Source organism: Zychaea mexicana (assembly GCF_025766255.1).
Source record: "Zychaea mexicana strain RSA 1403 chromosome Unknown BDB00scaffold_81, whole genome shotgun sequence".
Taxonomy (NCBI): domain Eukaryota; kingdom Fungi; phylum Mucoromycota; class Mucoromycetes; order Mucorales; family Lichtheimiaceae; genus Zychaea; species Zychaea mexicana.
The window spans coordinates 84,002-98,205 of NW_026516744.1; the positions used below are offsets into that span (position 1 = coordinate 84,002).

Below are 14,204 nucleotides of genomic sequence, written 5' to 3' on the forward strand. Positions count from 1 at the left end.
TTTTCAACCTTTATAGAAATTTCCCATCACCTGCAAATGCCACGAAATATAGCGCAATCGACAGCTTTCAATGAGAGGAACACGGTGTGCTAAATTTTATTTTGATTGAGCCATTTGTCGCTGCGCAATAACACCTCAAAGTTTCCGTATTTGGCCCTATTTGGCTGGGATACAATCGTTTTTTGCGTTCAAAGTCTACACCATTTCGCTTTGAACTAACGCAATTAGCACTTCTTCCATTTACTATCGAACCATTACTTCCCATCACAACTCCATTGCAATTCAACATGCCTAAACCAAGCAAAAGATCCCTCAAGGGAAAAGCCAACTACTACAACGGCAAAAAAGCGAAGTTACAGCGCGAAACAGAAGAACGCGTTGAAACGCGTGAGGAGCAGCCTGCGCCTGCCTCTGACGAAGTAGCCCACGTCAGCGATGAAGATATCAGCGACGAAGAAATCATTGGTGAAGACTATTCTGACTTCACCGAAGAAGAACTCGTCAGAGTCACCAATCAGGTATCCAGTGGTTTCCTTGTCTGGAGCGAAGGTGCTGATAAAAAAGGGCGTGGCACCCTCTATCATAAGAATGATCCACGTACTATTGCGAGTAAAGAACGAAAGGAGCGAGAAAAGGCAGCAGGCTCTCAGCGCATCGAAGAAGCTTTTGGATTTCAGAAAATCGAATTGAAAAGAGCTAAGGAAGCGAAAAAGCAGCAAGAGCGCTTTACCATGGAGGAGGCTGCTTTAGCCTTACAAAAGTACGCCGATCCATACAAGAAAACGCCTGACGTCGACCAGCTGCAAAGAGCCCGTCTTGGCACTCTGTACGACTTCTTCACGAAGGTGTTAAATGGCACTGGCAAGGTTGATGCGTCTTTGCAACTGAGTGAAGGAACTTGGAAACGCGGTAAACGCTTTGCTCAACGAATTCGCGAATGGGCCAACGAGTACCTCGTCAATAAGTCGCTTGTTCCGTCGAAACGAGGTGCATACATTAAGACAGCATGTATGCTTACTGATGAGCACCTTAAATCGAGGTGCTTAGAGTTCATTCGCTCTCTCAAGCCTGAGGAGAGAACGGTCCGCGGACTCCAGGAGTTCATTCAAGAAAAGCTTGTTGTTGACGAATGCAACCCTGAGCACCGCCTTGAAACCATGATTTCAGAATCCACTGTCAGACGGTACCTGAAGAAATGGGGATTTATGCTGCGTGATAGTCAAGCACAAGGCGTTTACATTGACGGTCACGAACGTCAAGACGTTGTTGAATATCGGAAGGAGTGGTCGAAAAGAATGCTTGAGCATCGTAAGCTCATGCTTTCCTACGATAATGACGACGAGCCAGAGGCACTGGCGATGCAAATTTGGGTACATTTGATAGGGAAACAATCTATAAATGCTCTTACAACGAATGCTTTGTTATGAATTATATAGGACCGCAGAAAAGTCCTTGTTACTCACGACGAGACGTACTTCTACTCGAACGACAGCAAACGCAATTTGTATCTTGCAACAGACGAAAGCATCATTCGTAAGAAAGGTCAAGGTCGAGCAATAATGCTCAGCGCGTTTGGATGCTCGTGCCACGGCTTATTTTGTTGCGAAACAATTATTCCTGGTGCCCAAAAAGACGGGTACTGGAAAAAAGAGCATATGGCGAAGCAGCTTGAATCAGCCATCGAGAAATTCAAAGTGCTTCACGGTGACTGCATTGGCGTCTTCTGCTTTGACCAAAGCTCTAATCACTCTGCGATGCCGGATGATGCTCTCAAAGCCTATAGAATGAATATGGGTCCAGCAGGAAAGCAAATCGTTTCCCGTAACGGTGGCTATATCGGACCTGATGGTCAATGGGTCGTTCAGCGTATGGTTGATGATGCTGGTGTTCCCCGTGGGCTAAGCGCTGTTATCAAGGAGAGAGGGTTTTGGCCAGCTGAAGGTTTGATTCGCTATTGTCAACGCGAAAACTCTGGTAATTGCTGTGCAGTGCACCTTATGTCAAGTCAACCAGACTTCCAAGCACAAAAGTCCCTTTTGGAGGAGATCTGCTTCAAACACCACATGATCTTTGAGAAATATCCAAAGTTTCATTGTGAGTGTAACTGGATCGAAAGAGTGTGGGCAGAGATGAAGAGAATTACTAGACAAGAATGTGATTATTCCTTCAAATCCCTTCAAGAACGCGTCCACCAGCTTCCTCAACGAATCCCTATACAACACATAATTCATTATGAAAAGCGTGCCTGGAGATTCATTGAAATTTACAGCAGGGATCTCGATTTTAAGCATGCTGAGTGGGCTGCCAAAAAATACAAAAGCCATCGCACCTTACCTCCAACCCTTGACTTCTCTGATTTTCCTGAATAAATTTTTTGTACTACCCTAGCGGTATTTGTATTTGAAATAATTTTTGCAAAAAAACTCCCTTCAAGCTGACTCCCACCATATTAGTATTTGCTGTGTGTGTGTGTGTGTTGCATGCAGGACCCGCATATATACAGACATGTAACACAACGCACAACAACAACAACAACAACAAATTAGTGTGCGCAGGCATTATAGTAGTAAGCACCTCCCCCACAGGTGCCGTCGGATCGAATATTTGAATGCTCCATGCCCACACATGGATGGAAACGAGACGTATTTGCTATTTCGGTGATGACCGCGGATCAGCTTTTTCCATTATGTCACTCACAACTGCTTCTCCTTCATCACGACACACAGCGACAAACAAATATCAAAACCAGGCTTCTGTGTATTGATATGTGTCATCTGCCTCTAACTTTCTTTCTGCTGTAAAAGAGGAGGGTTTTTTCTCCCTAGATAAAAAAAACATCATGCGAGAAACGTAGTACAGCCGCAAAACTGTCAAAATCAAGGGCGTTTCTTTTTTCCGTCCAAGTTCCCTTTGCCCTGGCCTGAGAACAAAAAAGGGTGGTGGAGGATAAGATGCTTCCAAGAGCAGTGCAGGAGAAATTAGAGAGCATGCATAATAGCATTCTATTTTATTCATGTGTCGGCAGGATGAAAAGAGATAGGAAAGTATTATATGTTATGCATGTATGATGATGTGCTCTTCTCTTTTCTTTGTCGCGGGTGAATCCCACCCCCTGTTGTGGGAAAGAAGAAATGATCGCCAAGATCCTTTTTGAGCGGTGAGTGTCAGCATTTACAGTAAGTTAGTGAAGCTGAAAACTATATTCTAGAAATTCAGAATTCATCTTTGCCCCCCCACCCCCCACCAAGTACAATTTTTAAAATCTGGCATGAAAAGCATAATGGCAAGTCTAGCAATTGCTGTCCCCAGCTGGGAGTGGGAAGAAATGACCTTCTTTCGTCTTGTCAAGTATATAAACTACTCGCCGTTTTCTTATCAGTCATAGATGGGGTATGATATGAAAAAGTGCTCTTTACACTTATAGTCTTTATCGCTTGTATCCCATCATTCTTTGGCTTGATCATGGACACAAATGTGATATATAGACGAAAAATATCCCCAATTCGATCATTATCTTCTTAACAAACTGTCCATGTAGTTTCACTTCACACTGTGTTGCCTTGTCATCATCATCGTTGATTATATATGATCTGATATCTCTTATCAAGTATTAAGCTGTTTGTGTCCTTTACATGGGCTCTTTGTTTCGACATTTATTATCCCAGCACTTGTAAGAAACCTTCAAAGTGACTTTTCTCCACACTTTCGCAGGCCAAATGTCATCCTGCTATTGCCTTGGAGTTGTTCTAACTGTTGTTGGGCTAAGCTCAGGAGACAGAGCAGACACAGTTTTATCCTCGATAGTCAATGTATTTCTTTACGTTTTCATATGTGTGAATGGGTGCTCAATATAATAGTGATCTTTCATATATGGATGTATATCCAATTCATCAAGAGTCGCTATCAAGGAAACTAATAGAGTGTGATCTGTAACAGCTCCTGAGCTCATCATGTTGTATCCATCAGCCATTCTCTTCTTAGCAGGTTATGTTTGTTTTTCTAAAGAGCGTCCTAGCTTCACTGTAAACATGAAACGCATGTTAATTAGCACTGCACCGAAGAAAGAGAAGAAAAGCACAATACGCTTGCCCCCCCCCCAAAAGCCATGCAGAGCAGGGATGCTCATCTGGCTGGATAGGACGCAAGGACGCCCAAATGTCAAATGAGCCATGGCAGGGTTACTTGTTTAGGCAAGTCGTATACTCTATTTGATCGACCACCGTTCTTCTATTACTATTACTTACCTTACATGTCTATTGACCCTAGCTATTATTATTACCTCTTTACTGAATAGAGACAAACGACAAGAAGCATCATCATCATCATCATCATCAGCAGCAGCAGCAGCAAGCGGAGAAGAGGAACAAAGAATTACCATCTTTCCCCTTCTACTTGCCCCTCCCCCTCCTACTCCTTCCATACCACTTTCTATCTCCTCTTTTCACACCTCATGCACATGGCAACAGGTGACAAAATGATTATGGCAATGATAGATATTATGACACACACACACACACACACGCTCACAATCAAGTTGTTTGTTGTTTGTTGTTGCTTGCTTTGCTTGGAGAAACTTTTTGAACCTGTTCTTCCGGCCCCTTGTCCTTTCTTGGGTATATCCTTGTTTGTGTGCTGCTTCAAAAAACCCACCGCACTCTAATTTAGCAGGGCGTACGTAAACAAGAACAAACGCCCCCTCCCCCCGATTATTGATTTGTCTCAGGGCCCTTTGTTTCTCATCATCGCTTATGTGATTTTTTTCTATTTTTTCACCACCACCACCCCCCTTCGGAGTTTAAACATCGGTCCGTTGGATCCGTACGAAGATGGAACTACTTTGGTATTTAGAAGAAATTTTTGCCAGATGTTGATAGTTTACCCGTTCCATACCAACACATTGTCCCTTTCCTATTTCCCTTGGCCCGGTGTAACCTGATCCCAGGAAAAGATTGAAACAAAACCAAACACACACTCTCGACGTAATACTAATATAGTAGGTGTTTAGATAATCGTTTAGCATTGTCACTTGTTTAATGATTCTCAGACCAGAAATGGATGACAACTACTTCGTTTTAGGATTAAGGGCTAATACCTTTCCGCTAACCCATTTAATGCAGTGTACTTACCCATCTAATCATATTTTTGAGAAAAAGCAAAACTCACACTCTACTTTCGTAGTTTTTTTTAAATGAAACGTCATATCTGCATTAGCTTCTTCTTCCTTTCATAAATAGGAAAGATAAGATTTCTTGAGCTTAATGGAAATAGACGGAATTCTCTGCTGATGGTCCTATCTGCACATTGGGATTCCTTGAATTCTGTATCTTTGTCCGGGCAATCTCTCATCGGGTCCGGCTTGAATGAAACATTTTTCCGCGGTTGTCGGCGCATAACAAATAACAGAGTTTCTGTACGAAACCGGCGCTTCATTACGAGAAACATCCTAATTCATGCTGATTAATCCTCATAGTGTGAAAAACTATTAGCGCGAGAAAAAAAGGGCACTCAATTAAATTGCGGGCTCTCTTTATATGCCGACCTGCCAAACAATAAGCATCAGATGGTGCTGTCAGACAACTGTCATGTGTTAAAAAGTCAACACCGACTGGTTTTTTTCTCTATAGAGAAGCAGGTTGAACCATTTGCTATATAGCGGCTGTAGGGATATAGCATGCTAATTGAATCAAGTAAACGTTAGAGACGGATGGTCAGACTTTGAAAGTTGCTGTTTTGTTGTATCAGCAAGCTGTATATATTCTAGTAGCTGTGACGCCACACAACGAGTTATCTTTCACAGCATATGTTTTTGTTTATCAAGTCAGACTATACTCTCGTTTCCTTGATGGGCCAGCTACCTATGGACTGCTAAAGTCCACATGGAATCCATTGGATATTAACGCAATAAACATACTACGACCATCATGTGATACCGCTATCTTCAAATAAGAACCGAACATGGACTTAATCTTTGGTAGTACTGCGCTTTAATATATTGAATTGATTATTGTCTCTTTCAAAGGTGATATCCTCCTGAAATACGACCTGCTTTGATGCATTTGAAGAAATATGCTTCTGCGTCCTTTGACCGCAAGAGGTCGACTATTGTGTAGTCCAGCCTAAGAAGCTAAAGTATTTTCGCCATTGTTCTATCTGTAACACCTTCTTTCTATATGGTTTGGTGATGTGAGGGAAGAAACCTAAATCTTGAGAACCCGCAGCATTGATCACCATACATCCACTTACAAAATCGCACACACAAGATATTTTTGGTGTCACCTATCACACAACTTGATGGCTAATGTGGGGTTCTCTTTTTTTGTCATTACGTCCTTTCCAAATACGATATTTTGAGTGGTGGGGAGTGGGGTTCACTTTCTGGATCTGCCGAAGAAAGTAGTTTCTTGTAGTTTTCCATTAACCGTGATTTGCATTACGCTACGTTTCAAGGACAACCTTCCTCCTTCAATCGCTCTAGATACCTTTTCCATATCAAAAACAGAGAAAAATATATACTTTTCTCAGTGTCTTCATACTGGATACACCCGAGAGATATAGAAATCGCAGCATGTAGGTATTGGATTCAGATGCAACTTCTCTAGATGCATTAGATTCCTTGATGGTAGATTTATTAGTTCCCCATACTTTCTTAATGTGCCTGTTTCTAAGTGAGCTTGTATATAGTGGCTCGATTTTTGATGCAAAAAATCTAAAGTTGACACGTTGACAGGCAATTGTTGCAAACTTTTGCCAGAAAAAAAACTCTTGAATGTTGTCGAGCACTCCAATTCTTCATAGTTCAGTATAGCACAAGAATTATTGGCGTCGTTGAAGATAACATAACACTACTTATCTCTACCTCTCAATCGTCTCCCACAACTGACAAAAAAGCTTCCAATGTGTCGTCACACGATGCTTATATGATCCAATCCCTCGATCATCTTTTTTTACAGCTGGCAAAAAAAAACCAAAACCGCTGATTAATTATGGAGACAACAACGCGCAGCTTATAACGACAAATTGAGTCCCGTTTGCTAATAAAAAAGAAGATCAGGGAAATCAAGAATGTGAAGAAGGCAAGGTAGGCTTTTCTATTAATCAAGTGCTTTCCGATTGATCAGATTGTCATTATTTTTATACAGAGAGTCGATTCTGGTTTTTTCTGTTTGAATAGTGACCAAGCAACTCCAGAACGAATGTACTAAAAAAGCTTTAACAGGTGAACACGATCCCTCAGAATGATATTTACCTAATTTTTTTTTCAGAGGAGAAAAGTGTTGTATGATTATACCTATAATAACTGTTTTTTTATTGACAATGTGAATTGATGTTGTGACTAAGGAATTTGATAAAGTGTATATCATACCAAGTGGGAGGACGATGAAGGGATATGAAAGAATGGTAAGCAACGTTGTGGGATCTAACAGAAAAAGATTAATCAAAAAATATTATATTACGTATTCAATTCAATGGATTAACCTTGAGCAAAAGCTAATGTGGATATCTTGTTTAAATCAAATCGTTTTCTTGACATCAAATAGTGTCTTGGATAATAGAATAGTCGCGTATACTTTAGCATATCTCAGCACCAGTACAAAGGTATGGATGGTGTCTTTTAATGCCAAGATACCACTCGCGACAGGCTTCCCAATACCGAGTTCGTCGAGTCGTTTTGTCAATATACGCATTTCTTTTCCTAGCTCTACGTATTCAGATCCGAGACGTTGATGTGCTTTTGGCGGCTTAAATTCGGCAACGAGGATAATAATTTTCTTGCTTAATCCATTAGCGTAAATCACATAATATGGCTTATATACTCGTTGTATATTGTTCACTGTCCGTCCATGGACATATTTGTCTAGCCATATAAAAAGAAGTCTAGATAAACGCTTCAATCAAACTATTTAAAGAATGCTTAAATGTAAAAGTTCTAAACTACTGTTCGTTGCGGTTTACTAAAGAGTGCTATTGATTGATAATGATTAGTCAAAGAGTGAGGTGCAAGAATATTTAGCACAATGATATTCTCTTCAATCTTAATATTACACATTTGACTGTGTACATTATTGTTATTCATAAAAGTGGAAACTTTTGTTGTAAATTTGTTTGTCAGTTGTGGAAGACAACTGAATTTTGGAGGTGTTTGATAACCATTCAAGAGCTTTTTTTTCCATCGAAGAAGTACTCAACAGTTGTCTGTCAACGTGTGAACTTTCAAATTTGCATCAACACTCGAATGAATATATCACCTAAAAAAAGGTAATTATCAACCATCAAGGAATCTCACTGTATACAGAAAAGTTGTATTTGAATTCAATACAGGTTGCACTCTCTTTTCTTTCAGATGTTCTTCAATATGAAGACATTGGGAAGGTGTGTATGATATAGAAATCTAAGTGATCCAAATGAAACCATGGGACTCTTCCAAAATAATGGGAAGAAATTTTCATTGCCAGGCCCCAAGAAGTGAATTCGCCCACCCCCACTCTCTCCTAAATCGAACATTTTGTTGATAAGCTTCTAAATCCTGTTAGGTAAAGCTGACAAAAACCGTCCAATCACGGTTAGCGGCATTACTCAGGTTCCGGTGTCGTAACCCTCGGACGGATTTTGTACAGAACGTGTACTCGTCCCCGTTTCTTCGGTCCTCAACACCGGAGAAAACGATGATGCTGGTGACACCCTCCTTGTGCCCCCACTTCTTCCCACATGAGTCAAGTGCAATAAAAGGAAAGATTACATCCCGTTGGGAAATGGTTTACTTTAACATATCATTAATTCAGATCGAGTCCGCCCCGCGCTTTTCCGACAATTGGCGGCTGATAAAAAAAAAAAGAGATTTGTTGTGACCATCTTTTAAGTCGTCATCTTGCATTTATTTGGCGCCTTTAACATCCAATATTGAACCATCTTTTATTTCCCTGATTTTGACACTGACATACTATACGATCCCCTTCATCGAACGATCCTAGATTTGGATCCCAATTCCCAGATGGCATTTCCAGTGGATCCTATCATGGATGACCAGATGGATCTTGGTAAGTTCCAAGTATAATTTATTCCCGAAATGCTTGTTGTCTCAACTATACACGGAATTATTCATGAAATATTTCTATATAGCCATCTGGTCCAATTCCAAGTTTTGGAAGGCCTAGAGCAACCAAGAACAAGGGATATCGTCACCCAAGCAACGAACACGAACCTTTTCCGGCTATATTTTGAGGAGAAGATGACGATAGCTGCTGCAGCAGAAAAAGCAGGAATGCGTCGTTCCACTGCAGGAAAACATATTGCATTGGAACGACGCCGCCGTAATAATAAATAACCGTATAAACATTCAAACATTTTAAATTTGGAATGGATTATTGTTGTTCGGCGTCCGTGTAATTTTGAAGTTGAAGTCTGGTGTGGTACATCTATCGTATATTAAAGTCGAAGTTTGGTAATGGTGCACCTATGTTATATTAACAGGCGATTTTGAGGCGCCATCTCACACCGCCATTGTAATTTTCACCTTATGCCAATCACAAAAAGCAGGCCGCCATTGTAGTTTTCAGCTTCTGCCAATCACAAAAAACACGCCGCACCCCCGAACGCCATAGTAAGAAAAGAACCCCGCCATCATGAGAAAAAAACCTGTACACTAGAGCCCTGTCTATTACACATATACTATACTCTAAATGGTGCAAGATGTGTTGTACTGTCGTATTACTACTTTTTTTAACTCAGCACAGAAGGTACATGAAATTGGTTTTGTTGGAAACAACAAAGTTTCTTTTTCCTTGTGTTGCAGGATTTCAGTATAGTTCATCAAAACGTGTGCTTGAAGAAAAAGTTACTCAAACGAATTATTTGTGTGCGTTTCTTTCCTGCCGAACTATCAGTAACGTATCTGCCCGCTTTGTATATGTACTGTACAAATCATGTGTACAACAGCGTGCGCTTCTTGGTATCAAGTGCACTATGGCATCATAGTTATTATATCATGTCCCATCTTTGTGTGAAAGGAACTTATCTTACTAATGTTTTTTTTTGCCACAGATATATACAGTCAAGCGAGAGGTGTCCATATGTTAATTGTTACTATGCTATAAACATTTTTTAGCATCCTTATTTCTTAAAACACGAGTATGTTAGATTTTTTATGCGTACTAACCCTTTGAAAGCTTTTCACATTCAAAATTTTACATGAATAAGACCTCAAACGCTGTTTTGAGTCCTTTATGCTATATGATGATGTTTGCAAACGTGACCTTATATCAACATATTTCATTTCCATCTTTTATAACTTTTACGGCTTTGTTACTTTATTAGCATAAGACGAGCACTCGTCAAAGAGCACAGGTTACAGTCAAGGCACCATCTTTCGCATGATCGCGCGGTTTTTCTTTTTATTTCTTCAGCAACTCTTTTGGTCATTTGAGTCGCGGTCAGGCTTGATTAAAGCATGTAGAAAGTATTATTATTTAGATAATAAAACAAGTAGTATTACTATGCTTTGGATGTAAGCTTTCGTGTCAGGAGGGTGATCGTGGTGCACGATTAAACAAAGGCTTCACAATTGTTGGAACTGTATCATATGGTTGTTAAGTGAGCAAGTGCATGATGATGAATCCATATGTATATATTGGATCATCCGCTGTTTTTGTGTTCATATACTAATTAGCAGCCTTCTTCTTTATATCCAAAAAACGAAATGCGTAAGTTTTATTATTTTCCGAGGTGAAGGCTTTGTATCGTAGCTTCTAGTTAGCCTCTTTTTAACCGAAAAGCAAACACAGCGTAATTGTTGGAAAGTAATGTACCGATGTATTATCGATAACAATTTACCATATATTTTTGGCTTTGCCCTGATTAAACGGTCATGCCATGCAATACTTTTAAGCAACGAAAAAAGTATAGCTAAAAACAAGCCATTGTACTGGAAGCTGATTTAGAGGTTCTCTTCTTCACCGTTACTGCTCATGTATATATACTTCCTCAAGCATTACTACTACATTGAGTAATTGAAGATCTTCAAGAAGAATTATAGGCTGTTCCTATTGTAGTCGGTGAGCATATACTCAGGGCCATGTTTCTTTTACTTTGTTGCCACTAATATCAGCTAAAAAGCGTACAAAAAAGGTAGAACCTTATATATTATAGGATTAAGACTTCCTCACGAAAATAAGATGAATTAATGCACTTACAATCATTAATCTTGAAAAGAAAAATGATATTTGAAGGCTTAAAAATTATGTGCAAGGTTTGAATTTCTGTATGGTTGCCAAGTCTTCAACCACATATGGTTTCTTCAGGTACGGTTGTTATGCACGAGGCATGTTACACCAACGTCATTCAGATACAGTTGCTAGGCATGTCAAAATTCCCCACAGCAACCGTGGATTAATACTCTAAGAACTCAGCCGTATACGTGTATCCTTACTTTGCGTATTACCGGCAAACGGCGTCTATTTTGATGTTTTTATAGCAAACACAATGTTCTTCACCATCGCAACAGCAGCTGGATTTCACTTGACGTATCTCCATGGCAACGGCGTCCAAATCATTGATTTTATAAGCAAGCTTACATGAAACGATATTTATGTATGACAGTAGCAACGGAGCAAGGGCGTATATCTTGGATTGCGCTTAAAAGAAAAATGTTTGCTAATAAACCTAAAACTTTTTCTTCGTAAGGACTTTGACTCAACGTGTTTTTTGTGATGATCGCCAAACATAACTTGGAATATAAAACCCAACAGTCAGTATCTTTATGGCATGAATATGGGAACACATCAGGCAGCATTACACCAGCGTCGTCAAATTCTTTTATCGGTATCTTCTGCCTATACCAACGGTTAGCGCCAAACATGGAGGCCCTGGTTTGTACTCCTTTCTTCAAAATAAGAAATCTCTTTGACTGTGTCCTTTCGTAAAGTCGGTTGATCCATGTATGAATTAATCGCTTTCGAAAGAAAAACCGCATATCATGTTAGTATCAATGGATGTGCCGTGGACTTCGTCATTGAACGCCCTGAACAAACAAATCCAAACAACCGGGGGAATTCGTCACACAGCATTTGGTTGTCTTGGTCAGCTTTACTAAACCCATTTTAATACTATTATTAATATCTCGAAAGAGCTTCTAATTTTAAAATCATGTGTATATATAAATGTATGCATTATATTCCCCTTTAAAGACTTGCTCTAATGTAATACCACTTGTCGTCCTTTCCGTCGATCTTGGGTTCTTGCTTCGTGTATGTAGTATCCTATATCAAAGATATAAGTAAGTTATTCCGATAGGTTCTTTTATATTTCTTACCGATTCCACGGATTTAACGTTTGATCCGTCGTTGATTCTGTAAGGAGAATCATCGACTGTCGTGTTGGCACTGATAAACATATTTTTTTTTGCAAATTAGCATCTCTTCTTTTTCTGCTACCTTTGCCTTTCAAAAAAAAATACATACACGCTAATATCATGGGTATCTGCCTTGGCAGGAATCTTGCCCTGAATCAATCGCTTCCAAGCGTCATGGGTTTCCTCAATCACATGTGTTGCATATGCCTATCCATCCGTTGTTTTTAAAACTCAGATGATGCTACTTCTGTAGATTTGCTGAAGGAATGCCCTTACCTTGTCTTTGCATTGACCATCAAATGCAAACTTGTTGGCTGGCTTTCCATCGGGCATTTTGTAGACCTTGAACCAATGACGGGTCGCGTCAATTAGACCGGGAAGATGCTTTTCTACATCAGCAATATCTAAAGTAGCGGAAAAAAAAGTGTTAATGCAAAGTATTGGGCGACGCGGGGGGGCAATCTTCAACACAAAAGCACATTTGTTTACCATTCAACTTTTCTGCCATCGGGTCTCTGTTATCAATAGCAATCAACTTCCAGTCGGTCTCGCCTTCATCAAGCAAAGCCATCACACCAAGTACTTTGACCTGCTTGACTTGGCCACAGTAACCAATGCCTTCACCGATTTCACACACGTCAACTGGATCGTTATCACCACGCGCCTTGGTATCGGCATGCACACTGGTTGGATCTTCCCACGTCTACTCTCCCTGCATTAGTCTCTTACTACCCACGAGAAAAAAAAAACTAGGTATTTACAGATATTTCCAAGGATGATCTTACCTGTGGTAAAGCACCATAGTTCCAGATGTAACCTTTGTAAGGGAAGCAGTTGCGAACAAAGCGTACTTTGCCTTTCTTGACATCCTGTTTTAAAGGATTGAAGGCTTCACATGTAGCGATCTATTGATTTAACACATATTAGATATTAAAGTCATATCGCTAAAAAGATAACGAGAATAGCGATTTATGTAGATGGGTATAGAAAAGGAAGCTGGGAAACTGTTTGGGTGATCATTGTTGTTGTTGCTGACTTGCCTCAATTTTGGCATTCGTCCACCGAGGAATTTCAACAACCATGTTAAGCAATGTCTTTTCCTTGTTGGCATAGAGAGGAATGTCGTGAAAAGGCGAGATCTTTTGACCGTCCTTTTCTATAGTTTGCAATAAAGAAAAACGGAATTGCGGAAAAGTAAACGTGTATGTGTGTGTCAGTGTGAGAAAAACGTGGGGATGCAAGTTCATTTTGAATTAAAAAAGGAAACACATCGTACGAATCTGAACGCGGTAGGCAGGCGTAAATGGCTTGCCCGAAGTGGCAACCTTGTAAGCAGAGGAAGTTGACATTCTTGTGAAAGAAGAGGAAGGGGCGCGCACAAAAGGACCAGCCAAAAACGGTTTTGCAGCAGCAGCTCCCAGCAACCTTGAACTCATATTTATGCTTACACTATCAAAACTTTATAAGTTCAACCAGCAGCAGCAGGAGCAGCACCTGCGAGCGAGCGAGCGAGCGGAGCCTCTTGACAGCTGAAAATTATTATGCCGTGTGCGCAATTTTTCATATAGGAAGGTTTGCAACTGTTTGTTTATCGGTAGATCCTTGTGGTTAGGCACACACACAAGTAGCTATCGCTATATATACCTAGCAAGGGTATACTTTCTGCTGTGGCGGTTCATGCCATGAATGGTTCTGGCAATCCCTCCACGGCGTTGTTGATGTCATGGTTACTGCTACTACTACTACTGCCATGGAAACCTTATTACGATGATAGCATAGGCTCAGGACACTTGCACTGCTTGTGCGTGCATCTGTCGATGACGTTGTTTTAGGCGCATTATAATTAGCAACTCTACTGCAT

At 40.3% G+C, this 14,204-nt stretch overlaps 2 protein-coding genes across 2 annotated transcripts; both read right to left on the reverse strand.

Annotated features, from left to right (window-relative positions):
* Window positions 1-7,622: 7,622 nt before the first annotated feature.
* On the reverse strand, window positions 7,623-7,853 carry BDB00DRAFT_749235 (uncharacterized protein; the record flags this gene model as incomplete). The annotated part of the gene is made up of 1 exon (XM_053118588.1): window positions 7,623-7,853. A coding segment is annotated over one exon (231 nt), but the record flags the coding sequence as incomplete, so codon positions are not given.
* A 4,212-nt stretch (window positions 7,854-12,065) lies between these two features.
* Window positions 12,066-13,906, reverse strand: BDB00DRAFT_841316 (inorganic pyrophosphatase). The gene is made up of 8 exons (XM_053124820.1): window positions 13,620-13,906; window positions 13,384-13,499; window positions 13,129-13,248; window positions 12,833-13,046; window positions 12,620-12,747; window positions 12,453-12,550; window positions 12,305-12,374; window positions 12,066-12,251 (listed from the first exon to the last, which is right to left on the reverse strand). The coding sequence occupies exons 1-8, from the start codon at window positions 13,777-13,779 to the stop codon at window positions 12,174-12,176; spliced, it is 984 nt and encodes a 327-aa protein (XP_052976027.1). The 5' UTR covers window positions 13,780-13,906; the 3' UTR covers window positions 12,066-12,173.
* Window positions 13,907-14,204: the final 298 nt, after the last annotated feature.